General features: G+C 43.9%; 3 protein-coding genes across 5 annotated transcripts in view; 2 read left to right on the forward strand and 1 right to left on the reverse strand.

The window, feature by feature from the left end:
- The first annotated feature begins 743 nt into the window (after positions 1–743).
- klhl28 (kelch like family member 28) lies at positions 744–15,490 on the forward strand. The gene is made up of 6 exons (XM_084310563.1): positions 744–804; positions 2,518–2,778; positions 3,015–3,652; positions 3,794–4,237; positions 9,285–9,493; positions 9,801–15,490. The coding sequence occupies exons 2-6, from the start codon at positions 2,518–2,520 to the stop codon at positions 9,962–9,964; spliced, it is 1,716 nt and encodes a 571-aa protein (XP_084166689.1). The 5' UTR covers positions 744–804; the 3' UTR covers positions 9,965–15,490.
- Positions 15,491–15,616: 126 nt separating this feature from the next.
- On the reverse strand, positions 15,617–21,396 carry dorip1 (dopamine receptor interacting protein 1). Its single transcript, XM_084310068.1, has 5 exons — positions 21,198–21,396; positions 20,299–20,823; positions 19,332–19,421; positions 18,445–18,579; positions 15,617–17,384 (listed from the first exon to the last, which is right to left on the reverse strand). The coding sequence occupies exons 1-5, from the start codon at positions 21,281–21,283 to the stop codon at positions 17,201–17,203; spliced, it is 1,020 nt and encodes a 339-aa protein (XP_084166194.1). The 5' UTR covers positions 21,284–21,396; the 3' UTR covers positions 15,617–17,200.
- A 425-nt stretch (positions 21,397–21,821) lies between these two features.
- The window catches only part of mthfd1b (methylenetetrahydrofolate dehydrogenase (NADP+ dependent) 1b), a 60,749-nt gene continuing 56,205 nt past the window's right edge, over positions 21,822–26,365 (forward strand). For 2 of the 3 annotated variants that reach the window (XR_014619483.1, XM_084310117.1), the window contains exon 1: positions 21,822–21,939. Coding sequence is in view for 1 of the 3 variants with exons in the window: in XM_084310117.1 (XP_084166243.1) it covers positions 21,902–21,939 (38 nt within the window). In the remaining 2 variants the exon portion in view is untranslated. The remainder of the gene's footprint in view (positions 21,940–26,365) is intronic. The other variant, XR_014619484.1, reaches the window with a different exon arrangement.

The following is a 26,365-nucleotide window of genomic DNA, read 5'->3' on the forward strand; positions in this document are numbered from 1 at the left end:
GTCCTTAGGGCCGGTTACTGGGGTATCCGTAGCGGAGTTGATGTGACCAGATAGTAGATGTTAGAAATTAGCAGTTTTTTTCCCGGATTGAGAACCATTAGTGAGTCTATAAGAGTTTCTGGAGGACGACTAGGGAATTTGCGGTTTTGGTTCTGTGTGAAGCGCCTAATTTGAAAAAAAAACTGAACAGGTGGGATTTGGGAAGGTCAAATTTCTTTGAGAGGTCTGAGAAAGACATGAAGGTCCCTTGGTCGTAGAGATCTTTAAATGTGGTTATCCCTTTGTCAAACCAGACTTGAAAGGCTGAATCGGTGCAAGAAGGCAGGAATAGATGATTGTTAAAAATAGGGGCGAGGTCCAAGGCCCTATGGAGGGACTGTCTTTTTTAATGTATTTTTTAAGATGTTTTCATGTAAATAAACGAAATATCTTTATCTGTATTGTATTGTCACAGTAACAGCAAGGAGGACCATGGTGTACATTGGAGGTGGTTAGGTGGGGGGGGGGACGAAACTGTACAACTGTACAAGCAAAACTGTACATTGGAATATCATGTTATCATTGACACTGAATGCACATGAGTCATGACTCATGCTTTTGTCAAATAAACTAAACAAAACAATATCTTTGTTTTCATTCATGCCTTTATTTTGAAACCACCGGAAGTGTGGCTGCTATTTCTGGCAGCGCGCTGCTGTAACGCTGTAACTGTAGCTGCTGGTGGTCGGGTTCCTGTCAGTCAGACCGCCGCTGAACTCCACTGCTGCAGACCCTCTGACAGCGGCACGAAGACGCGCAATACAGGTCTGTGTTTCCTGCATTTGACAGCGATTTGAAGAGGTAGCTAACGCATATCTGACAGCTATTGTTATTACATTTAGCATTTGTCAGCCATGTTGCTGTAATGTTATATCAATCAATGATGCAGCAGCTTACCAGTTAGCTGTGTTTATTTTTAGCAGCTAACCTGTGTGCACTGCAGTGCAACGACATGGAGAAACAGTCACTGTCTACTTGCTGGAATCGAATAGTTAGCTAACTAATGACAATGTAAACGGGGTTTCGTTGTAACACATATTTCTTATCTACCTAACAATGCCGTTTTGAGCGTGTTATTTGTACTGAAACGCAACGTAACGTTAGCTAAGCAGAGTGAGTTTGAGCCATGGATGGGCAACAATGATGGACATGTCCTTCGTTCAGATCGAGGCCTCAGTCAACAAGCTAACCTCAGCTAGCTAACGGAAGCAAGTTATAATAACAATAACTTAGATAAACGGTGCGTTGGTTGCTGTCACGCAAGTAGCCATGATACAAGAGAAGGTGTTTGTAAATACGCGCTTGAGATGTCTTCAAGCGGTGTGTTGCTAAAGGAGGGGACGACTTGCTGTAACGTTATTATGATACATCGTTACCTAGCGAGAGCCACTAGCTAACGTTCCTAGTAGCCACACACCGTCATATTGGGTAGTTGGTCAATTGGTTCTGAATAATTCTCGGAAGGTTCCAAAACATCCACCACGGCATCATGTTGTACATGTTTAGTACTACATTTAGTTGTGATTGATTGAAAAGTTTAACACATTGCAGAATGGGTACAGTACAGTACAGCTCAATACATACAGTACAGTACAGCTCAATACATACAATTGTTAAGGGGATGCAGACCAGAGAAAGACTTTCGTCTTGTTTACATCAGGGTCCCCCATTTTCAATTCATCATATGACACACACGACATACAGATAGACAGTACTTCTATCTATTATGACATACCAGATTTGCAAATACAGTACTGTTTGTGATACAAAAAGTGTCCAGAAAAAGAGTGTATATACATTTGACATAGAAACTGTACATTGGAGGAGGTTGGGTAGGTGGGGTGGGTGTGGGTGGGGCTGTACATTGGAGGGGGGGGGGGGGGGGGGTAGGGGACACACACACTGTACACTGTACATTGGAATACTGACAAAGCCATACTTGGTCTTTACTGTACAACTGGGTTAGGACATTTGTAGGGGCCAGTTTCGAATTGCAGTCTCCCGTAGGTGTTCTTTGAGTGTTTTTGAAAGTGGGTAGTGATTCACATTCCTTTACAGCTTTGGGTAGGGCGTTCCACATTGATGTGGCATAATTGCGAAACGTGTTTAGTCCCTTGTTTGAGCCGAATCTGGGTTTAACATGATTTGTGGAGCTCCCTCTGGTGTTATGATCGTGGTATTCACTGACCTTTGGGAAGTATTTTGACATGTACATGGGTACCTTGGTCTTGTAGTGTATCTTGTAGACCAGGCCCATTGCAAGTTGCTGTACTCTGTCGTCTACTCTAAGCCATCCTTAGGTTGGCAAAGTGGGCCAACCTGTGGTAGAACTAACTTGAGTGTGTTCATCTGGATTCACTTTAATTGACTGGTCACCACTTATTGTTGTCACCGGTTGTGTTGAGAATTACAATAAGGTAGTATTATATTTAATATGTTGTCAACATGCTATTGATGTGTGAAATTCTATTCTCACAGATGGACCAGCAGGCCCAGTCCTATATGCTTGCCAGTCTGACGCGGCCCCACTCTGAGCAGTTGCTGCAAGGCCTCCAGCTCTTGCGACAGGACCATGAGCTATGTGACATTGTACTGCGCGTGGGTGACTCCAAGATCCATGCCCACAAAGTGGTGCTGGCCAGCATCAGTCCCTACTTCAAGGCCATGTTCACGGGCAACCTATCGGAGAAGGAGACCTCTGAGGTGGAATTCCAGTGCATTGAGGAGGCAGCACTACAGGTACACTAAAAACAACACAGAGGGGAGTTTTAGTGGCTCAGTGAGTCAGTGGGTTCAAATCCAGCCCGTGGCCTTTGTCGCATGCTGCCCACCTCCCATCTTTCCCGCCGTTCTCTTCTGTCAGTCCAATAAAGTAAAAATGCCTTACATGGTTACAATAATGACATTATTTTAGGGGTGCACTGATAAAATATTGTTTTTCTGAAGCTCTCACACCTTTCCTTTTTCTTTTCCAGGCCATTGTGGAGTACGCCTACACTGGCACAGTGTTCATCTCCCAGGAAACCGTGGAATCTCTACTACCGGCTGCCAACCTGCTCCAGGTCAAGCTAGTGCTTAAAGAGTGCTGCTCCTTCCTAGAGAGCCAGCTGGATGCCGGCAACTGCATAGGCATCTCCCGCTTCGCGGAGACATACGGTTGCCACGACCTGTGCCTGGCCGCCACCAAGTTTATCTGCCAGAACTTTGAGGAAGTGTGCCAGACGGAGGAGTTCTTTGAGCTCACAAGGGCCGAGTTGGATGAGATTGTGTCCAACGACTGTCTTAAGGTGGTCACTGAGGAGACTGTGTTTTACGCCCTGGAGTCCTGGATCAAATACGACGTGACGGAGCGACAGCAGCACCTGGCCCAGCTGCTGCACTGTGTGCGCCTGCCTCTGCTCAGCGTCAAGTTCCTCACCCGCCTTTATGAGGCCAACCACCTGATACGCGATGACCACGCGTGCAAGCACCTGCTTAACGAGGCTCTCAAGTACCATTTCATGCCTGAGCACCGGCTCTCCTACCAGACGGTGCTGTCCACGCGGCCGCGGTGCGCTCCCAAAGTGCTGCTCGCGGTGGGAGGCAAGGCTGGACTCTTTGCCACCCTGGAAAGGTATTGCCGGGTACCACTGGTGTACATTTTAAGCCCCTCTCTATAGCCAATGATTCAACCTACTGTATGTCAGTGCTGATTTGATATGTTATGTGTATAACTGTAATATATTGAGTGTTTTACATTTTTTTTCTCTCGCAGTATGGAAATGTATTTTCCTCAGACAGACTCATGGATTGGACTCGCCCCTCTCAGCGTACCCCGGTATGAGTTTGGAGTAGCAGTGCTGGACCAGAAGGTGTACGTGGTGGGAGGCATCGCCACGCACATGAGACAGGGCATTAGCTACCGGAGACACGAGAGCACGGTGGAGAGCTGGGACCCCGACAGCAACACCTGGTCCTCGTTGGAGCGCATGGCCGAGTGTCGCAGCACGCTGGGGGTGGTGGTCCTGGCGGGGGAGCTGTACGCCCTCGGGGGCTACGATGGCCAGTACTACCTCCAGTCGGTGGAGAAATACGTCCCCAAGATGAAGGAGTGGCAGCCTGTGGCGCCCATGACCAAGTCCCGCAGCTGCTTTGCCACCGCCGTGCTGGATGGCATGGTGTACGCTATCGGGGGCTACGGCCCAGCTCACATGAACAGGTATAGTGTTAGGCTATTTTGTTGTCTCTCTGTAGAAATGGCTTGCATCTGCCTTGAGTATTATTACGGAGTTTTATTTTATATTTCACCTTTTACTTTACTATATACGATTAATTGTATTTATCACATGGCACAACTCCTGCCCTTCCTCCCTATACTTTACTATATATAAGATTCATTGTATTTATCACATGGCACAACACGAATGCCCTTCATCCGTATACTTTACTATATAAGATTCATTGTATTTATCACATAGCACACAACACTAATGCCCTTCAGCCGTATACTTTACTATATAAGATTCATTGTATTTATCACATAGCACAACACTTCTGCCCTTCATCCGTATACTTTACTATATAAGATTCATTGTATTTATCACATAGCACAACACTAATGCCCTTCATCCGTATATTTTACTATAAGATTCATTGTATTTATCACATGGCACAACTCCTGCCCTTCATCCCTATACTTTACTATATAAGATCCATTGTATTTATCACATAGCACAACTCCTCTGCCCTTCAACCCCTAAAATGAGGGGCAGAGTGGTCTAGATTCTTCTTTCTTTGAAATATACAGAAAGTCATATGATCAAAAAGGCCTCTAAAACCTTTCTTTGTTCCTACAGATGACATTTCCGACACCAGTAAAGTTATGCTGTTTATAGTACCCTCTCTAGACCTTTATATTAGACCTTTTATACATGAGCTTGGATCCCACAGGAAAGGTTCAATGCCCCTTAAAGCCAGTTCCTGTTCAGCTTAGTCGTGTTTTGTAATGAAAAGCCCTACCTCACAGTGATCTAACAGAAGTGGCAGACAAGTGAAGGATGTGAACTCTTGCTGAGAAAACAGCCGCTGGTCTGTTAATGAGTGGAGGGGGATCTCGGCAGAGGCAAGTGGCTGCTGAAGTTTCCCTTGGAAAGTCACCCGTGTGCTGCTGCTGGTTAGTTTATGTGCCAGAACCTTAGCCCTCTGTTGTCCCTGTGGCTCACTAGAGAGGGGTGTCTCTGTTGTTGCTAGTTTCCTTGACTCCCCAACCCCCAGAGGAGAATGTGTTTGGACAGAAAATCTTTGGGGAGTGTTTTTTCTTTTTCATTCCCCAGTAGCCTGTCTGCCCGTAGATACGCTGAGGCAATTCCGACCATGTTGTCTAGGGTTTCGTCACTTTGATTCTTGTAGGGTAATTCAGGACTGCCATAAGTGGCATCATTAAACCAGTTGTGTCATGGTAGGTATTAAATGCTCAATGTTCTTTCCATTCTTTACCTGAGAGATTGAAGTAATTTCAATATGAGCAGTAGTGGCGGCTAAGTGGCGCAGTGGGCAAGGCGCTCGCCACTAATGCAGGATATGCTGGCAGTGTTAGGGGTGGGAAGCTGGTGGGGTGGGGATCGGACGTTGTGGACAGCGACTCCTACAGGTCGGTTGGTGCGCCTGCGCAGCAGAATCAGGAAGCAACGGGGGAGGCGTGACCCTCCCACGCAGACCCTCGCCGCTGAGAGATTGCGCTGTACAGGTGAAAAGATGCGACGGCTGCCTCCTCGTGTACCGGAGGGGACGCGTGATGCAAGGCTTCGTCCACATTGCAGCCGGCCTGTGGGAGGCATGGCCTAACAGCGTTCGAGACAGGGGAGGGTAGAATTGGATAATACGAAATTGGGATGGGAGAAAAATAGAAAATGGGAGAAAAAGTAGATAAAAAAAAAACAATATGAGCAGTAGTGGGTCTACTTTAAAGGGATATTTCACTTTAGTAGAACTATCAAAATCCAGCATTCTTAGCTCAATCTACGGTAATTTACAAGTAAGCTAGCGACCATGCTGTGCTGTCCCTGTCATCTGCTGTCAACACCACCATTCCTCCCAGGTGTTCACTTCCATACATTTTGGGGACCAAGTCTAAATATCATACTTCTGAAGCATAAACAAACTATACAGAAGTATTAATTTGTGTAATTCTGAGGTAAGACTGCTGAAGTTTCACTAATGTGAAATATCCCTTTAAGCACCACATTTCTGTAGGATAATTTGCATAAACGATGACGTTAAAATTTCTTGTGTGCTACGGCTCATACAACAGTGTTGCTGTGAGCTGTCACAGAAATGGAACTTTAAAATCAACTAATAACTTAAAGGATTATATGCAGGCCAGGTATATTCAGACGGATGTGGATAAGTATATATACAGTAAATATGAATATATATACAGCATTATTGTACATGCTATCATACAGAGTTATATGTGTAGACTATAGTTTGAGGTAGGTAGTTATGATTACAGTGTAAGGCACTTGTAGACAGTGAAGGCAGTAGGCAGGTATAAATTGAGTATAGGCAACAGAGTTCAGAGTTTATACGGTATGGGGGTGGGGCTGTCATCGTGGTAGAGTTCAGAGAGATGACAGCTGAGGGAAAGAAGCTGTTCCTGAGCCTGCTTGACTTGGAACGGAGGTTCCTGTAGCGCCTCCCAGAGGGAAGGAGGGCAAAACTTGACCATGCTGCATGCCTTACTCGGACACTGTTGCGTGTGATGAATAGTCTCAATTGCAGGGAGTGATGTACCATTGTGTTCGACTGTATTTATTTTTATTTTTAGCAAGTTTCATTATACTGCCGTCTGTATACTATACTGGTTAAGCTGCAGAAATACAGAAGTCTGTCGGTGGTTATAAACATTTATTTATGAGCTCAAAGGAGAGAGAATATTCTGAACATAATCTAAAGGGTATTATGGTTGGTGAGAGTGGTGGCGGTTTCAACAACCCTAATAGGGACACTGCCTTCTTTGCATTGACCTCGTCAGGGAAGATCAAGAGATGACATGATATCAGCTTAACAAGAACAACTATGCATCAGGCGCTACTTATGTATTGGAGCCTTTTCCTTGAAGATATTGATACTAGCTGTCCTTCAATTCAGGAGTCACTTGGGTCAAAATAGTGCAGACTGAGAACGTTAAATCCAACAGGTGCAAAAAAGACTTGTATTGAAAATGGGGTCCCTGTGTTTCAAGCTATAACGCTACCTGAAAGGTTACTGCTTCTCTGTTGTTGTTGTTTACAAAGGCAGGTGGTCATTTTTTTTTTTTTTACAAATGTATACCAGGCATATATCTTAGGCATATCTATGTTTGTTTCACAGCACCTCAAAATAGCTTTGATTTATGATGATATAAGATACAATAGAATAGAATAGAAACACTTTTATTATCCAGAGGGAAATTTGACACTGCAAATTGCTCAACATTAAACATTTAGACAGAACAGGTCACGAATAATTATTATCCAGAGGGAAATTTGACACTGCAAATTGCTCAACATTAAACATTTAGACAGAACAGGTCACGAATAAGAATAACAAAACAAATCAAATTGCCTAAGATAAGAGTAGAATAAAAATGTAATAAAATAGACAGTAAATAAATACAGTAAAAATATACTGAGGTCTACAGTAGGTGTAGTATTTCACAGTGCTGTTTCAAAAATAAGAGTCCAGGAAGATGGTAACTATCACTCTGTGCTCAGTGATGCAGTGAGGCACAGTGATGCATTGTATAGTCTGATGGCTGTTGGAATGAAGGACTTCCTGTGCCGTTCAGTGGTGCATTTTGGTAGTGTGAGCCTAGCACTGAACATGCTCCTCCTGTCAGCCAAGTCTGTGTATAGTGGGTGGGAGGGGTTTTCCCTGATGGCCTGGAGCTTAGCAAGGCTCCTCCTCTCCGCCACCCTCGCTAGGGAGTCCAGCTCCACCCCAACCACGCTACTGGCCTTCCTGACCAGCTTTTCCAGCCTGTTTGTCTCCCCTGCTCTCAGTCCGCTGCCCCAGCAGGTCACAGCGTACAAGAAGGCGCCCGCCACCACCGACTCATAGAACATCCTCAACATCCTTGTACAGACATTGAATGATCTCAGCCTTCTGAGGAAGTAGAGTCGGCTCTGGCCCTTCTTGTACAGTGCCTCTGCGTGTTTTTACCCGTTCAGTTTGTTGTCGATGTGCACACCGAGGTATTTGTACTCCTCAACCATGTCCACATCGAGTCATCGACTCCCCTGATGGAAACGGGGGTCACAGGTGCACTCTTCCTCCCCAGCTCCACCACCAATTCCCTGGTCTTCGCCACATTTAGCTGCAGGTGGTTTTTATCGCACCATGTGACGAAGTCCACTACCAGTTCCCGGTATTCCCTCTCATCACCGTCCTTTATACATCCCACTATCGCAGAGTCATCAGAACTTATGAAGGTGGCAGGACTCTGACCGATAGTGGAAGTCGTTGGTGAAGAGGAAGGGAGAGAGGACTGTCCCCTGCGGGGCCCCGGTGTTGCTGACCAGTCTGTCTGACACACAGCTCCGTAGGCGCACGTACTGTGGTCTGCCCGTCAGATAGTCAACAACCCAGGACACCAGGGGGGCCTCTACCTGCATCTCCTCCAACTTCTCACCCAGCAGCCCAGGCCTTATGGTATCAAAAGCACTGGAGAAGTCAAAGAACATGACTCTCACAGTGCTCCCCGGCTTGTCTAGGTGAGTGTAGGCTCGGTTCAGCGGGTAGATGACAGCATCCTCTACCCCCATGTCGGGGCTGTTAGGCGAACTGGAGTGGGTCTAGGTGGGGTTTGATCACCGGGCGGAGTTGCTCCAGGACTAACCTCTCCATGGTCTTCATTATATGAGAGGTTAGAGCCACCGGCCTGTAGTCCTTGGACGTGCTGGGACGCGGGCACTTGGGGACGGGGACCACACAGGAGGTTTTCCACAGTGTCGGGACTCTCTGCAGCCTCAGGCTCATATTGAATATGTGCTGGAGCACATCACACAGCTGAGAGGCACAGGTTTTGAGTACTTTTGGGCCATGGTATCAAACCTATTGTAAAACAGGTTTAGCTCATTAAAGAATTAGACTTAGACCTATAGCAAATATGTTTTGTACACCAACTGGAGGTTCTCCGGTGTCATCCTGCACCACAACACAGCCATAGCATCATTATGCACTTCATCAGTGTATGTTTCTAACCTTGTGCCGTCTCCGTCCCACAGCGTGGAGCGCTATGACCCGAGCAAGGATGCCTGGGAAATGGTAGCCCCCATGGCAGACAAGAGGATCAACTTTGGAGTCGGGGTCATGTTAGGGTTCATATTCGTGGTGGGCGGACACAACGGGGTATCCCACCTGTCCAGCATCGAGAGGTACGATCCCCATCAGAACCAGTGGACGGCCTGCCGGCCCATGAATGAACCACGCACTGGTGAGTCGGGAAGCCTGCGGGATATACGTACTGTACATCATTCAGATGATCAGACTACTGTCTGTTTGATTAAAGGCTTGGAGTAACTCTTGGTGATTTTATTAAGAGCCTATTTGATTCACAGTTGGTTAATTCTAACAATAGATATTTGTACTGGATTTAAGAGCCTGTCATTATACCATGTCTTAACGCACTGGAACTTTGTAAGCTGTCTTTGCGCCACTGTCCCCCAAGACAAAATGTCCAGTACATTCTTCATATTTGGTACAGTTGTTCTGATTGTGGATGGTTTGCGTCTTCCTTCCAGGCGTGGGCTCGGCCATTGTGGACAACTACCTCTACGTGGTGGGGGGTCACTCGGGGTCATCCTACCTGAACACGGTCCAACGCTACGACCCCATCACTGACAGCTGGCTGGACTCCAGCGGTATGATGTACTGTCGCTGTAACTTTGGACTCACGGCCCTTTGACCTTTGACCCACGGCCCCGCCGCCTAGGACTCCACAAGAGGAGACTTAGACACTGACGGCCCTTTGACCCGCAGCCCCCACCAGCTAGGACTCCACAAGAGGAGACTTGGACAAAAAGGCTTTTCTTTTTTTTTGTCTTTCCCCTTCCCCCGCATTCATCCTCTGGGGGCTGAAGAGGGAGCCACACTGATGGAGAACCCACACAGAGAGAGGGAGAGGGAGGGAGCGCTGGATGGATGGATGTGCCTGCCTGCCTGGCTGGATAAGGGACCACAGAGATGGCCAGAGAAAAGGAGGGAGTCCTGTGCGGATACGAGGAGGAGACGGCAGGGCTGTACACTGCGACGAGATTATCGCAAATTGCCCCTTAATTTGGCCCGTGCGAGTGGAAAATAATATTTGGGGGCAACCTTGCGAGTAGTGATTTCAACCCTTCATTCGCATTTCACTCCTAAATTAATCCATACAAATTGGAGAAAAAAAAATAGTAAAACATTAGCCTACAACCAGGGCTGTACAGTGCGACATTATGTTGCGGTGCTATGAAAGAATATGTCGGCAAATGAACTTACTGCGATAGCCTGTGTGGACAAAAAGATTTGCGTGTGAAGTGAATCTGGGCCACGCAACTTGGTAGTTGTAGTCTATCGTGCGATTAAATACCATGTCTGCGTAGAGTCCATACATCCAACACTAAATCCCATAATTCCTAGCGAACCATCGAAACTGAATGTGGGCTATGCATCGCCAAATAAGAACTTCCTTTCAATAAGTTTAAGCCGCTAATTTTGCTCTGCAAGAACAACGGAGCGAATATCAGTCCATCTTATGACAACCACATCCGATGTGGAGAGATGATAAGAGACCATAGCCGATTAAATTAAGTCGGATCTGGCAGTGATGATTACAATGACGGGGACACGGGACACTTCTAACGCTCAGCCATGTATTAGGTGAGTAGCCCACTATTAGGACGTTTTTCAATACTTAAATACTGTAGTGTCTACTTAAATTTCCCTCCACGGATCAATAAAGTATCAACCTATCTATCTAATAATGAGACAATATGCAAATAAGATAATACTAATAATTGTCACGGTTCCCTGTATGAAAGTGGCTTGCAACTTACTGCTGGTAAAATCACTGTTTATTTATCGTTTTGCATAGTATTACATTCCACTTCTATAAACAATCAAAAGTCCTACCGTAAGAGCCTCATACGGGGCAATTAAAGCTTTTTGATTAGTCTTTCCTTCGAGCTAAGTTGAACTGAACATTTCACTGTCAAAAGCGCAAATGTAAACAAGGTTGCGTCGCAACACTGTTTTCAAAATAAAGGTCACATATACACATACCGTAGTAGGCCTCTCAATTCTTATAAAAAAAAGTCCCGGATATACATAAACATTAATTGGCATAGATCTCTATAAATGGCCCAACACATTGATCACTTTAGGCACACCCTGAAACCAGTAACATCACAAATATGAAGCGGGTAATTACCCATAAAAATAATAAACCTTTCATGGGGTTATTTACAATAATAATAATAATTCATTTTATTTATAAAGCACTTTTCATTGTGAAACAAAGGTATGCAGAGTTTCTTGTCCTCCTGATTAATGCAATGGTGTGTGTGTTGTGGTGATCTCATTCAAGGAGCACTACAAGCGCTCGCGCGCACACACACACAGTTTGTTGTTTTTGTTCTATTAGTGATTTACACACTTTCTCAGTTGGTTCATTATAAAAGATACAAACCTGAAAACAAACGCACTTAAATGTTAAATAAAAGGACCACAGTAATGAGGCAGGAGGAACATATTTTTTTGCACTATAATGGTAAAATTGTTATTTAAAAATTTGCCCCTAAAAAATATTCTTTGCCCCTAAATTTCTCATTTAGGGGCAAGTGTGCCCCTAGTGAAAAAGCTTAGCGTACAGCCCTGAGACGATGGGATGGCTGTTGCCACAGAGACGAGGAGACGACCACTCAAACTGCTGCTGGACCACGAGGACTCTGAGCCATTACCCAGAGGATTGTGGGAGAAATCTTGTCACTTTCGTTTCATCCTTTTTGACATTCTGTGTTAATGTTTAACGTTTTGTGTTGATGCCATTAATTCATTTTTTTTATTTTATTTTTATTTTATTTTATATACATTTTCATGCCACAGGCAGAACATGTGTTCCAGTTTTGTAGAACCTTTACAGTTTTGCTTGTGTGTTCGTATGGAAAACGTGGCCGTTGGCCAAGTTTGTGTGTGTGTGTGTGTTCGGGAGTATGTGCATGTCAGATAGTTTGTTCTGTTGTGTGTGTGTGTGCAGGACTAAATCTCAGGCTTAGTGAGTGGGTACACACGCACACACACTGAGCTTGAGACATCCGTATCGAAATCAGTGCTTCACATAAAGAGAAGAAATCGGAATCTTTATATTTACTTAAAAAGGGCTGCCTTTTTTTCTCTCTTGTAAATAGTAAAAATGAAATATATATATATATATATATATATGAATATATCCTCTAGTGCATTGCCTGTAAATGTTTTCTTCTGCACTGGGTCACTAGTCATGGGATATCTGTGTGTGTGTGTGTGTGTGTGTGTACACGTAACTTGATTTGAGGGTTGATGGGATGTAAATGATGAAACAAACCCCTGATGTGTTGACCCATCTCAAACCACGCCCTCTTTTCTTGATCCTCCAATCGCAACTATTGCTTCCCTCGGAAAAACAGTTGCGATTGGAGGATCAAGAAAAGAGGGCGTGGCTTGAGATAGGTAAATTCTCCCAAGAGCACTTGTTGCCGCCCTGCTTCACCCTGTGGGCCATTCAGAACCCCCCGTGGTCTTGTTCTTGCTCAACATCACACGCGCTCCATCGATGTGATCCGGGGGCCGTCTTTTCACTTTACACGATATTAACTGGTGCTATATTTAGAAATCAGGATTCGGCTGTTTTGCATCTCATTTACAACGCGAGAATGCCAACCTTTGTTTCCCCGTCGAGTGTGTCAGGGAGGTGTTGGTTACGTATTAGTGTACATTTAAAAAAGGCCCTGAATCTAAATTAACCGCCCCCGCCCCTCTCATGCAATAAAAGAAAGAAAGCAGTGAGTCGTGTTTAAAGGGAAACCCTGTGGTTGGAGAACCACAAACATCTGTCCTTATTTCCTAATCTTTTAAGTTTGTGCACTTTGATTTATGTAAAGCCTGTGTTTATACTGATTTATATATATTCATCTCTTCTTTTCCAATGAGATCACATGAGCATCGGCTCCCGTGAAACACTGTCGCAACCTTCCTTCTAAGTCTCGAAACGCCCCATTGCCCCCGGGTCGGCGCCGAGCGCGACCTGTCCCGCATGTGATTGGCTCTTCATGCCCTCTGCTCTGTGCTGGCCTACCAGCCCCTCCGTGGGGCATGTGTGAGCCTCGTGTGGCCAACTGGTCTGAGACCAGTCGGCCACATGAGGCTCACACGCTCCCCGGAACGGATGGTAGGCATCCACTCACAGCCTGGAGAGAAGTGCCAAAATAGCCATCTGCTTTTCTCAAGTCTGCTGTAACTTTCCACCTCGTGCCACAAATAGCCCCCCCCCCCCCCCATGTGCCACAATCAAAATGTGTTTTGTTTTTAATGTTTGTTTCCCCCACACTGTTAATGTATATATGCCTTTCCCTCATGCTGTTGTGTGGAGGGCATAAAGGACCCATGGCCTGTGCTAAGCCCACTCACTCCGTCACCCTGGGGAATAGTCTCCACTTCAGGCCCACTGAGGCCTTCTGTACAGCCTGGCCTGAGCTAAACCCAAGGGCAAGACCTGGCAATGTGAGGAGGAAATGGATGGAGCGTACTATATACTAGTAGAAGAAAGCTTGTGTGTGTGTCCATTTTGAGTCTTGTTTTTGTTTTGAAAGTTTAGTTGGAGTTGCATTGTACACAGATGTTTGCACATGTGTGGAAACTTTAACAGAGCTCTGCATTGCACTTACCAAACTATTTGATACACATTGTAATTTGTAAATAGGTTTAATTTAGGCCGATGGCATTTAGATGATGCAATAACTTATTTTCTGTTGATTAATTCATTTTGATTAATTTTTCTATTTAATTTAGCCTCTTTAAAAAAAAAAAAGGCCAAGGCATCTGTCCTATTGCTGTAATGACATCACACATGGCATGTCTGGTCTTTTCACGTTGTTCGGTATGAATGATTGCCTGATGAAACGTCGGAACAGTACTTTCGTGTCATCCTGCCTGGCATCTCGTGCTGTCATTTCCCACTGCTTGTGTTGTGCATGCAGGTGCATCTGTACAAGGCATACGTTGAATGGAATCCAGCCCACTTGCAACGCTAAGCGGCGCGCAAGATTGTGCTCCTTCCAATTTGACGTTGGAACCTTGAACTTAAAACGTTTCAGTGAAATAATTTACGAACAGTACCCCTCCCAAACCAGTAGCAACAAGAATAGTCACTGGATTTAAGTGGCAAACCGGCAAGGGTGTCATGTAATTATGAAAATAGTTTATTTTTTATGCATCACATGTCCTTTGTGATGTTGGAACTCTGTGATTATTTGTCACCATACAGTGCGTGTGTTCATTACTATCGATTGTTTTCATGCATTCATTGAACACAAACCAAACACGATACTGCAAATATGTAATTTGACTTGAGAAAGTTGAGTGATTGAAGAGTTTGATGTCTCATTCTATTTATAATGCTAACTTTGTATAGTTCAGGTTCTATAACATTAGTCTGTTTGCAAATGTCTTTTGCCTCATGTTTTATTGTGAACCGTTTTATTTGTTGATGTTTAACGTAACCCCCCTTCCCCATACCATTAGCGATAGCACTAATCATGCAGGCGTGATTGTGCACTGCTGCCATTGTTTATTTAGCATCTATGTTACATGCATGTCTCACACAAACTGTATTAACTGTTCATTTAAAAAAAAAAAAAAAAAACCCATTCATTTCAAAGTATACCGATTCTTTACTGATACTTGGAGAGAACCTGATGAAATCTGAAAAACGTGAATCTGCAAAAAGGATGTATAAATGTGTGAAGTTCATAACTTGTATTTTTTTTTCTCTCCTTCATGGCCTAACCAATGTCTTCGTTTTACCACCACTGTCACCAAAGTGCTCGTTTTAACTAAAGAATGCAGAGAAAGGTGGTCTGGAAAGGACTGCCTCTCCTGCTTTTAGATCAGAAAGAGATCCTTTTGAAACTGATGTCAATGTTAGCCAGATCTAGCACTCAGCTTCTTTTCACATTCCCCATCGCATGTCTGAACCGTGTCCGAGGTGATCGTCTTGAATTTTTATATCCTGTGGATTACTACTGGAAGTACAAGATAACCCTAATGTTAAACATAGAAGCAGTAGCTATTATCCCTCCCTCCACACACTTTTTTTTTTAAATCGTGTTTTAATTTAATACATTTTACATACGTTTTAGCCAGTTTGTTTGTGTGGTGCAGTTGTACCCAGTTAAAATGAATAAATGCCTGCCTTAAAAGGTGACCCGTTGTTCTGTCTTTTGTTATAGCTATATTAGCTACCAACAAAGTGCAACAAAACAAAACATACAAGTTTATTATATAGAAAATATTTGTATTGCCATTTGAAAAGACTTGACTGCATAGAAAAGACAATTGGAACACTAATTTACACAATTTTATGGACATTTTACAATATCATTTAAAATGACAAGGCACTATGGGATACTGAGAACTCCTGGAGATAACATTTAATAGTTAAAACTAGGGATGCTCGATATTGGCTTTTTTACCGATACCGATATAATCCAACTCTTAATTTCCGATACAGATATCAACCGATACAGATATATGCAGGGTTTCCCGCCCCAAAAAACGGAATAATTTCAGGTAATTAACATTACATATCTCTTGTTGTGGAATTAACACAACATTATGCATACTTTTTTGACAATAAATAAATGTGAATTTGTTCTTACTTGCTTGCCTGGGTAAATAAAGGTTATACAATTTTTTTTTGAAAACCCGATACCGATATCACATTTGAATGCCAATATCGGCCGATAATATCGGACATCCCTAGTTAAAACTTTTGTCAAATAAAATGTTATGGTGATGTGAGATTGCAGTTTTGGCTGAGATGTAGACTCATTAGAAATGGACATGGTATCAACTAACTGCCCTTGAAGGCGTGCAAGCTTCCCCATGCATATGCAGCTATACAAGCATACTAGTGACAAATGCACATTTCAGATCGCATTCAATATTTATACAATTTGAGAATTTAATTTGTGTCGAGTCAAACAAATTCACTCCGTACCGTCTGAAATGTTTATCTTCCCCCGACTTTGACAATTTAAAAACAAAAAAGCAAGACAAATTAAGACAAAACATGACATTAAAGAAGCAAAGCCTGGCTAAGTTTGGCTGTTCTTTTGTTCCTGTTGAAAAACACAGTGTAAATCTAAAGAGAGCACCAGTTTGATTTGAGGCCAGGGTTAGTATGCATGAATGTTTGAAAGAGTAACGCTGACAGGCACACAGAGCAACACTACATACACAACCCATGCTAGAAAACGTCATGTGGAAATATAGATTCCCTATGCAAGTCATCCCAATACCCACTCATGAGACATACATAACAACATTTCATACATGGTTGCTTTAAACAACATTTCATACATGGTTGCTTTAAACAAAACCAATGGCATAATCCAATGAACAATGATGAAAATCTTTAACCTGTCTGAGACATTTTCCCTTTGCCACTGACTGTATATGTATGAAGTGCATTAATCAGTGGTGTATCATTTATGCATACTAGCCCAGAACTATTATAGTCCATTATATTCTTGGATTCCAAGCATGCCCAAAAAGGAGAAGCAATATACATTTTGCACAGTGAGCTTTCTGCAAGCAGTCAGGCAAAATAAGAGCACAAGTAATTCAACAGCAATCTAGAGTGACGAGACAAAAGTGACAGCCGACAGGGAAGGAAGCGATTATTAACTATGGAATAGTATTTATAATGGCATGTTTATGATTAGGTAATACAATGATTATTTTAATGCCATCTTTAAAGGGCGGGTATGATGAGACAACCAACCAGGTGACGGGTGGTAGAATGTTTTCAGTAGAACAGTCTGGAGAGCGAAGCTGTGCAATTCTTCTAAAAATGTTTTGTGTCCCTTAGTGACCATTGTGCTTCCAGTTGAGATCATAGATGGGCTCACTTGTCGGAGGCACGGATGTAGACCAGCGAGGAGAGCAGCAGCAGCTCGGGGGGCTTGTGTAACAGGATCAGGTTGTCGCTCCTCAGGCCGTCGTAATGCATCCAGTATCCGTCTATCTGGAAGGCCGCAGAGTAGTGATGCTCCTCCTTGTTGAAGAGTGTGGCGCCCTCCAGTGAATACCTGTGGGAAAGGCAAACATACACACAAGGACACAGCGGGACGTATCGGTGATAATACCGTTCTTATTGCAGAATAATAATAATAATAATAATAATAATAATAATAATAATAATACCAGGCCGCATAACAGTCTGTTATGGCAACTGCTCTCTGCCTCGGACTGGAAAGCACTGCAGAGGGTGGTGAAAACCACCCAACGCATCATTCACCGGTATATCACTCCCTGCTATTGAGACTGTCCAACACAAGTAGTGTCATCAAGGACACCTCCCCACCCCAACCACAGGCTGTTTGCCCTCCTTCCCTCTGGGAGGCGCTACAGGAATCTCAGTTCCAGGACCAGCAGGCTCAGGAACAGCTTCTTCCCCATAGCCATCATCTCGCTGAACTCTGCACCACGGTGACAGTCGCCCCTCCCCTCTCTTTTTTCACTCCCTTTCACTTCAGAACTCTGTTGCCTATACTCAACCCATACAGTATGAACTCTGAAGCCTATACTCAACCCATACAGTATGAACTATGTTGCCTATACTCAACCCATACCGTATGAACTCTGTTGCCTATACTCAACCCATACCGTATGAACTCTGAACTCTGTTGCCTATACTCAACCCATACTGTATGAACTTCTGTTGCCTATAATCTTTCATCTATAGTCAATCCATATAACACTATATAACACTGTATAATAACAATGTACAATAACACTGTATATACACATGCATCTATACCTGTATATACACACCCATACATACCTAATAAAGTTAGTTAAACCACATTAGCTCAGTATATTTAGTCCATAGCTTTGTCATATATACACATTGACATGGTGTACTGTATACTGCAATGCACTTTACTGCTCCTTTGCACTCTGGTACTCTGTACTTGTATTTGTGCAATACATTTAATCTAATCGAAAAGGAAAAAATATGTTGTTGAGTGGAGGGATGTTCAAAAGACAGTCTGTGAATAATAGTGAACAACATCATTATTGTTTTCAGGTGTACAGTGGTAGTGTCACACACCCAGGTGCTGTGGTCACAGTGTGAGGGCGTTGTACCTGTGCTGGGAGAGAGCTAGATGGTAGGGAACGTAAGACAGCTCCTCTGACTTCCACAGCTGCATGTTGAGGATGACGAAGGGTGGAGGTCCGTGGCAGAAGACCCTCTGAGAGAACTCTCTCAGCCCATTGCACCTTTATTTATATATATATAAATAAAAGAAAGTCACTAAATTGTGATAATAGAATTTCTGCAAATTTTACTTTTATCTAATGTAAAAAAGATTAATTGGCAGTTATTTTATTGTGTGCAACTAGTATTTATATTGTTGACATACATCACCCAGTCCCAATAACAGTGTCACAAGAGGGTTTTATAGACAGCTCACTCCTTCCAATCATTTGACTTATTGACTCACAAACGTCTTTTTTTACTGTCGATTACTGTCGACTCGAGATATAATAAGAAATCTAAAATGTTGCCAAGAAATTTGCGGCCGCGTATTGATCCTTTAAGTAGACCATTCTGTATGATTTCATGTGAGGAGCACAAGTTTTCAGATGTGTCCATTAAATCAAATAATCAATGAGTCAACAAAATCCTGTGACTTTCTTTCTTTAGCAGAGGATAATCCTAGAATCTTCACAATCCTCACCCTTTTGGGCTGGCAATGAGGACAGTGTTGATTTAGCCGTTTAAAAATGATGTGCTTATTTCCCCGCAATTGACCCATCTAAAGCCCTGCCCTCTTTTCTTGATCCTCCCAATCACAACTGTTGTGATTGGAGGATCAAGAAAAGAGGGCAGGGCTTTAGATAGGTCAATTGCATGTGGGCGAGTCTATACACACATACACAGTCCTCATTCCAAAACAATCGAAAATCACACAGAGTGCACCTTTTCATTCACCCTTCATTCAGGACCCTCTACTGAGCGTCTGTCTCACCCCAGCTCTTTACAGAGGAGGATCTTGGAGCAGAAGAACTCATCTACGGCCGACTGGATGGGATCTCTGTGAGGCAGCTCTTGAGGGGGGCTGGGGAGAAGGAAACGGTCAGAGGTGTGAGAACAAAGTCAAGTCGGCCAGCGGCGAGATTCACAAAGACTGTGCTCATCATCCACCCAGGCCTCCTTTCTGAGTAGAGCACCTTTAACAAAAACAGTTTGAGCTGTGATTTAGGATAGATAATTCATAGTCTAAACAGTGCACGCTGTGGGTAAACATGCCTTTATAAGGCTCCTCCAGAGACAGGAGAAGGGTGGAGTCAGTCGGGAACACACTCCTCCCCTTCATCTCATCTCTCTCAATTAGACAGCTGGAGATTATTTTAGTTTTGGGACGGCGTGTCGAGGGACAGATATGCAACCCACTTGAAGACGAAGGTGCATGCGCTAGCCGACTTAAAACATTGGTGACAGTAAGATTAGGGCCATGGGCGTCCTGTTTGAACACAGTCGTCCATCTGAATTCGTTCTCAAGTCATAGCTTCCTATTTTGAAACAATGTAATGTAGATGCTTGGTGTTGAGGAATCCCCTTTGGTTGCCCCAAACAATAGTTTAGTTCACACCTAGCTGAGAGGCCAAAGGCTACAGGCCCCAACCCCTCTCTATACATAAGCTCAATTGTCTCTGCCTCTTCTTCAGAGCACTCCTTTCAGCCCAAGCTCATTTAACCCACATTTAATTTGTATTAATTGTTTTTACTATTAAACCTATATTTTGATCAGGAGATCTGTCTAAGATATAATCGATGAGTCGGTTCCACCACATTGGTAAAATGTAGATTTGCTTTTTACAAGTGCCTTTTTGTGTGCAAAAACTACCACGGCGAACAAGACACTGAACTGGGTGAGAATGTTATGAGAGGCGTTGCGGTTGCACTCGTTTCTTGCAGCCATTCAGAAGGCTTACTTGATGTCGATTGTCCTCTGGATGAGCTCTTGGAAGCGGGCCGGGCAGGTCCAGTTAGTACACAGACTCTCCTGCATGGTGGTCATGAGGCTCTCCAGGTTCTTCGTGAAGTTCTCATGCTCGTTGCCGAACAAGTCTATCTCCAGGGCGGCGAGGTGGACCGCCGAGCGGTACTGTCTCTTGGACATCCTGTTCCAGATCCACAGCATCTTCACTGTGGTGTAGTCGTAGGAGTCCATCAGGTAGAGGAAATGCTCCACAAACTGCTTGCCCAGGAAGATGCCCACCTCCCGAGAAAAGCCCTGGTTGTCCCGTAGAATCACGTACAGGATCATGAGGAAGCCGTCGATGGTGCATGTGTTTTTCAAGTTGATCTTGACGTACAGGGGGGTGCAGGAGATGGCCTTCCGTCCTGCCCTGATGGTGTAGACGCCACCCCAGGGGAGCACAGGCCTCCAGAAGGAGCGGTCCTCCTCGTCATTATTATTGAGTGAGGCTCGAATCTCCTCAAACAATGTCTTGGACCTGAGAAAACAAATGCGTTGTTGTTGTTAAACATATTCTGACTGATGAAATGGGTGTTATGATGACTGTGGGAGGTAACGATTCTCAGCGTTATGCTCATAGAAATCAGTCTACTCATCTTATCTGGACGGGGATGCGTCCACGTACGCACGCCAATGCATAGCCAGAGCCTGGTGCAATCTTTAGCTTCATTGCTTGTTAGCTAGAAACTAAACGCTTAAGTATGGAATAACAACGAGGCTGTGTATTAGAGAGAAGCAAGGCTCTCCTCAACCCAAACGAGCTAAATGACCTGCTTCAGGGAATAGACGGCGCCGTAAGAGAGGCCAGCATGCTAACAAGCTAGCTAGCAGCTGCAACGAGCCCAACATTACCTTTCGAATTGCAGACTATCCTCGGTGTTTGAAATGAGCGTTTTTAAGTCTTCGGTGTCGTTCAGAACACAAAATCGACTCTCCATCGTCCTCTGTATTTCTTCATGTCTTATTTCCGGCGCACAGCCGAATACATTTCTTGTGTTTTCTTGTCAAATTTGGCACCTTTGCGAGGTTCAAAACACATCTTCGAGTGGACGTCAAGTTACGCCCATAAACACACCGCTGTTATTTATTTTTTTTGACAGAGGGACTAAACCAGGGCGAACGCAACGCTGCCATCTGCTGGTCGTCTACGACATAGCATGTGCTGAACATCCGAGTATCCTCCTCCACGTGGGTGGGATACAAGAACGCGTGTTTGTATTGGTTTATACGACCTGCCCAACATTTCTTTAGAGGTAAATGATTCGCTGACAAGGTTGACAGCGGATGAATAAATCCCGCCCACATATTTATTCCGCCCCCCCTGATGTTACGTTTGACGTTATTCTTGAAAGTTTCTACGGACATGTTAACTCGTACTGCTGGCTTCATGACCCCAACCTACGTTAGTAGCGTCGGAGACAGATTCACCAACAACGTCCATGCAGATAATAAACTTTTCTGAACCGCGCTCTTCCAGTCAAACGAGTGCAAGTGACAGACCTGTCTGCTGCTAGTATCACTGAACGGACTCTCTCTCCAGCGACTCCAGCCCAACGATGCCAGCTCAAATCATCAGTGGGAAAGAAGTTTCGGCGTAAGTTTATAGGATTTTATCCATGCTCATGTATGTAATGTATTGTTAATCAAATCAGAGCCAGCATCAACTGAACCATGCGCCTGTGCGATGGCTACTAGGCAGCTAACGTTAGGTAACTAACTAACTAACGGAGTAACTAATACAGCTGCATACAATATAGTTATACAATTGCATTCACTGTCTCTGCTCCCCCCCACCACACGTACGTCTTTACGTGGGTTAGAAATAACTGTTAATCTCGTTATTATTAACCATGCTGTTAGTGGTAACAATCACTTTAGGCTTCCATCCATCAATCACAAGTGAACGTACGTGATTGATTGATTGATTGAACATTTTATTAACGGATTGCAGAATGGGTACAATACCTGCAGCTCAATACACACAATTGTTAAGGGGATGCAGACCAGAGAAAGACGTTTGTCTTGTTTACATCAGGGTCCCCCATTTTACATGGATTGTGGATGGATTGTTACATGGATTGTGCGTTGGCCACGTGCATCAGGTGATCAGGCATACAGTATCTGACAGTAGCTGATCAATCAGAATTGGTTTGCTTATAACCTTAGTTAAGGGTTATTATGCACTCTGACAACTGTGTATGAGGTTTTGGCGAGGGAAAGCGACAACATTTGATTCAAGAATGGCCAACACATTTTGAATTAGATTATTATACCTGGGAAAAGTCAAATGAGTAAACCTTGACGTGAATATTGCAAATACAGCTATTGTGTCCAATGTGGTCTTTGCCCTATTGAGTATTGGTTTCATGAATGGGGACCTCAAGTGGTGAGAGGTTGGGTATCCGATAGATAGGCATAGACTCTCTGTTCGTTAGCTAGTTTTATTAAATAAAAACACAGATCTTTGAGCAAACTTACAATGAACAACTACTGTAGATAACAAAGAGTGTGCTGACGGCATACTGCGAGCAGTATTGTAACTATCAAAATGCTGGCGATAACTAGGCAACACGATTTAGCACTTAAGTAGCACATGCTTGTCACAAGACATTAAGAGCCTGTGCTCTTTTAACCGTTCACCTCACACTGCCCGTTAGTTACTGCCTGTTACTGCTGCAGAATGACCATGACCAGAGGCCCGTTCAGCATATCTATATATCCCACCTCCTAATGTACAGTCCCCTCCCCATCATATACTCTGTCAGGATCTATGGGTAACAGTACTGTATATTTGAATACCCTTCATGTCACAAATGTATCCGTACTAAATACCTGTATGTCCCTATGCCATAAATGTCATGTATGTTGTGTATGTCATAAATGTCAATATGAATTGAAAATGGGGGACCCTGATGTAAACAAGACAAACGTCTTCCTCTGGTCTGCATCCCCTTAACAATTGTGTGTATTGATGAGCCGTACTGTATTGTACCCATTCTGCAATCTGTTAAATAAAGTTTTCATTCATTCACATTCATTCATTCATTCATTCATTCATTCATTCATTCATTCATTCATGGATCTCGGGGGGGGGGGGGGGGGGGGGTGCAGGTGGCCTTTGTGCACACAACGCCATTCCTTTCCAAAGATGAAGCGTTCTGCAAGCAATTAGACAAACGTCTAGACTACGTTCCAGAATAGCTCTGTTGACACTTCAGATTTCATCAGAGTACACATAGGCCAGGTCTTGTCATTGTTCCCTCACATGATGTAGTGATATGGCCTAGTTGATCAGTGACTCGTGCTGCTCTGCCAATACGACAGGTGGTCTTATCGGGCAGCGTTGTTGGGAGGAGGTTTCAGCGTATTATGCAAGATGGTATAACTGACCTTTCATAAACTCAAGTGGGTATTAATGTCTGCCAGATTAACCATTATTTCTATATACTACCCCAGTCTTTTATTTATTTATTTATTATTTTACTAAAGAAGATAAACAATGACTAGGCATGGGCTGTGTCAGTGTTTGGTTTCACCACAGTGTAAGTTGTAGGGTTTAGGTTTATTTAGGTTATGTTTAGAAAGGTTTAGGTTATGAGAACAGCTCGCACTCCCAGACTTGTGTACAGAGTCCACTCCAGCTTGCTTCGCTGCCCTGCCACTCAAACTGCTCTCGCTCTAGACTCACTGTCTGGCAGCGTGGCTAGATGGGTAGAGCTCCGGACTCATGATCGGAAGATCACCTGTTCGAGCCCCGGGCCAAGGCTGCTGTCGGAAAGTGGTGTGGCACTCTGTCCTCTGTCCTTGGCAGTAACAATGCCCCTGTTACCGTGATAGGAGCATCGTACAGCTGTGAGTGCCGTCCTTTGGATGAGGCGTTAAACCAAGGTTGTTAAAGAACGTTCTTGGCCAAATTCCCAATCAGGTCTCTGACATCAAGGTCACCTAATCATCTCTCTCCTTTAATTGGCTGATATCAGTCCTTGTCTCCTGAGCCTTTCAGCTATTGTGTACTGTGATGTGTGCCTGGTGCCAGTGTATGGCAGCCATTGAGCCTGCATGGCCCAAGATTGGGTGCTACACAGTGTATGGTAGCCATTGAGCCTGCATAGCTACACAGTGGTCTTGAAGGAGGCAATTTCCACCTACATTGTAAAGTGCTTTGAAAAGCGCTATATAAATGAAATGATCATTCACTGTTCCGCCTTCATCAATGGGATGGGTTTTCAATATTCAAGGTAAAAACACTAGTGGAATTGATGTAGAAGCCTTGATGCAGGAAAATGCATCAGCTAAGCGGACCAGGAACCTCTTTGACAACTGGAAGAAGTACTGCAAGAACTCAAGAAGAATGCTGGAACCTCAAAAGAAGTAGCCCAAATTGGTAGTCAGTGTCACTGTTACTTACTCATTAGTGATAATCACATACAGGATCGATTTAGTCATTACAGCCAGCCACATGATGGTGTGCTGAAGATAAATCATATTCAGGCCATTGTTATGCTTATCCATTGTTTATTGGCTTTGACGGCCCGACTTTGATGGCTTATCTTGCTCATTAAGATAAAGCCCAAAGATAATGCCAGGATCAGACTACGCAATATTTTGGCTTTCATATGGACTCCAATCCAATCCAATCCAACTTTATTTATAAAGCGCTTTAACAGCCACAGGGGCACAAAGTGCTGTACAGAGGGAGCATATTAAAAACTATAAGCAGCACTAAAAATAGATAAAAAAAAACTAAAAAACAAGAGTACCAAAAAAGAGAAGAAAAAAAGGTAAACATAGTCAGCAATACAAATTTAAATAGATCAGAGTACTTAAAAAAATATATATTTAAAAGCAAAGGACACAGTAACAAAACGATACAACAACAACACAGTAAGACAATAAGATCATAAAATCAACAAGCTAACATGGTGTCGAAAGCCAGAGAGAAAAGGTGGGTCTTAAGGAGGCCTTTGAAACGGGGCAGTGATGAGGCCTGCCTAATCTGCAGTGGCAGCTCGTTCCACATTTTGGGGGCGACAACGGAGAAGGCACGGTCCCCCCTGAGCTTACGCCTAGTTGTAGGCACTACTAGGAGCAGCTGGTCAGCTGACCTGAGAGAGCGAGAAGGTGTATAGACCTGCAACAGCTCAGAGAGGTAGGGTGGGGCAAGGTCATGAAGAGCTTTAAAAGCAAATAAAATAATTTTAAAATGAATCCTAAAGTGCACGGGGAGCCAGTGGAGTGAGGATAAAATCGGTGAGATGTGGTCATATTTACGAGTGCCAGTTAAAAGACGTGCAGCGGCGTTCTGCACTGCTTTTGGACTGCATTATATAGCGCTTTTATCCAAACTTATGCCTCACATTGTGCCTCACATTCACACATTCTCACACAGACAGCAGAGGAAAATCTGGCTGAATTCATGTAGTCTGATCCCGGCATAAGACCAACCACCTTAAATCATCTTCTATGGTGGCCTGGCTGCAGCCATGATGTGTCTACTCATCCACAATAGAGAGCATCCTGACTGGTAACATCACCTTTGACGAATGCACAATTGGAGGTGGGCTTCCCACTCTCCAGGACATTTACACCAGGCGTTGCAGGGCCAAGGCTAAGAGAATAGTCAAAGACTAGCCACCCAAACAACTGCCTCTTTGCACTGCTGCAGTCAGGCAAGCGCTACCGGAGTCTCATGGCCAGCACAGAGAGACTCAGAAGGAGCTTCCATCCCCAGGCCATCAGGATGCTCAATGACTCTATGCAACACTAACCCATCCATCTACACACATCCACATGCACACACCCACTTTAAACACTCACCTTTTAGGCTTTTAAGTTTTAACACCACACCATATTTTATCTATTTATTACTAAAATATTTGAACTTACATCCCTACCTCATCTTTGCATTTTTGCATTTTGTACTTCATTTTGTTTTAGTTTGTATATTGTATATTTTGTATAATGTTTAGGGGTGTAAAGGTACACATATCCGTACCGAACCGCTTCAGTGTGTACCGTAC

The sequence above is a fragment of the Notolepis coatsorum genome, assembly GCF_963971535.1.
Source record: "Notolepis coatsorum genome assembly, chromosome: 3".
NCBI classification, from domain to species: domain Eukaryota; kingdom Metazoa; phylum Chordata; class Actinopteri; order Aulopiformes; family Paralepididae; genus Notolepis; species Notolepis coatsorum.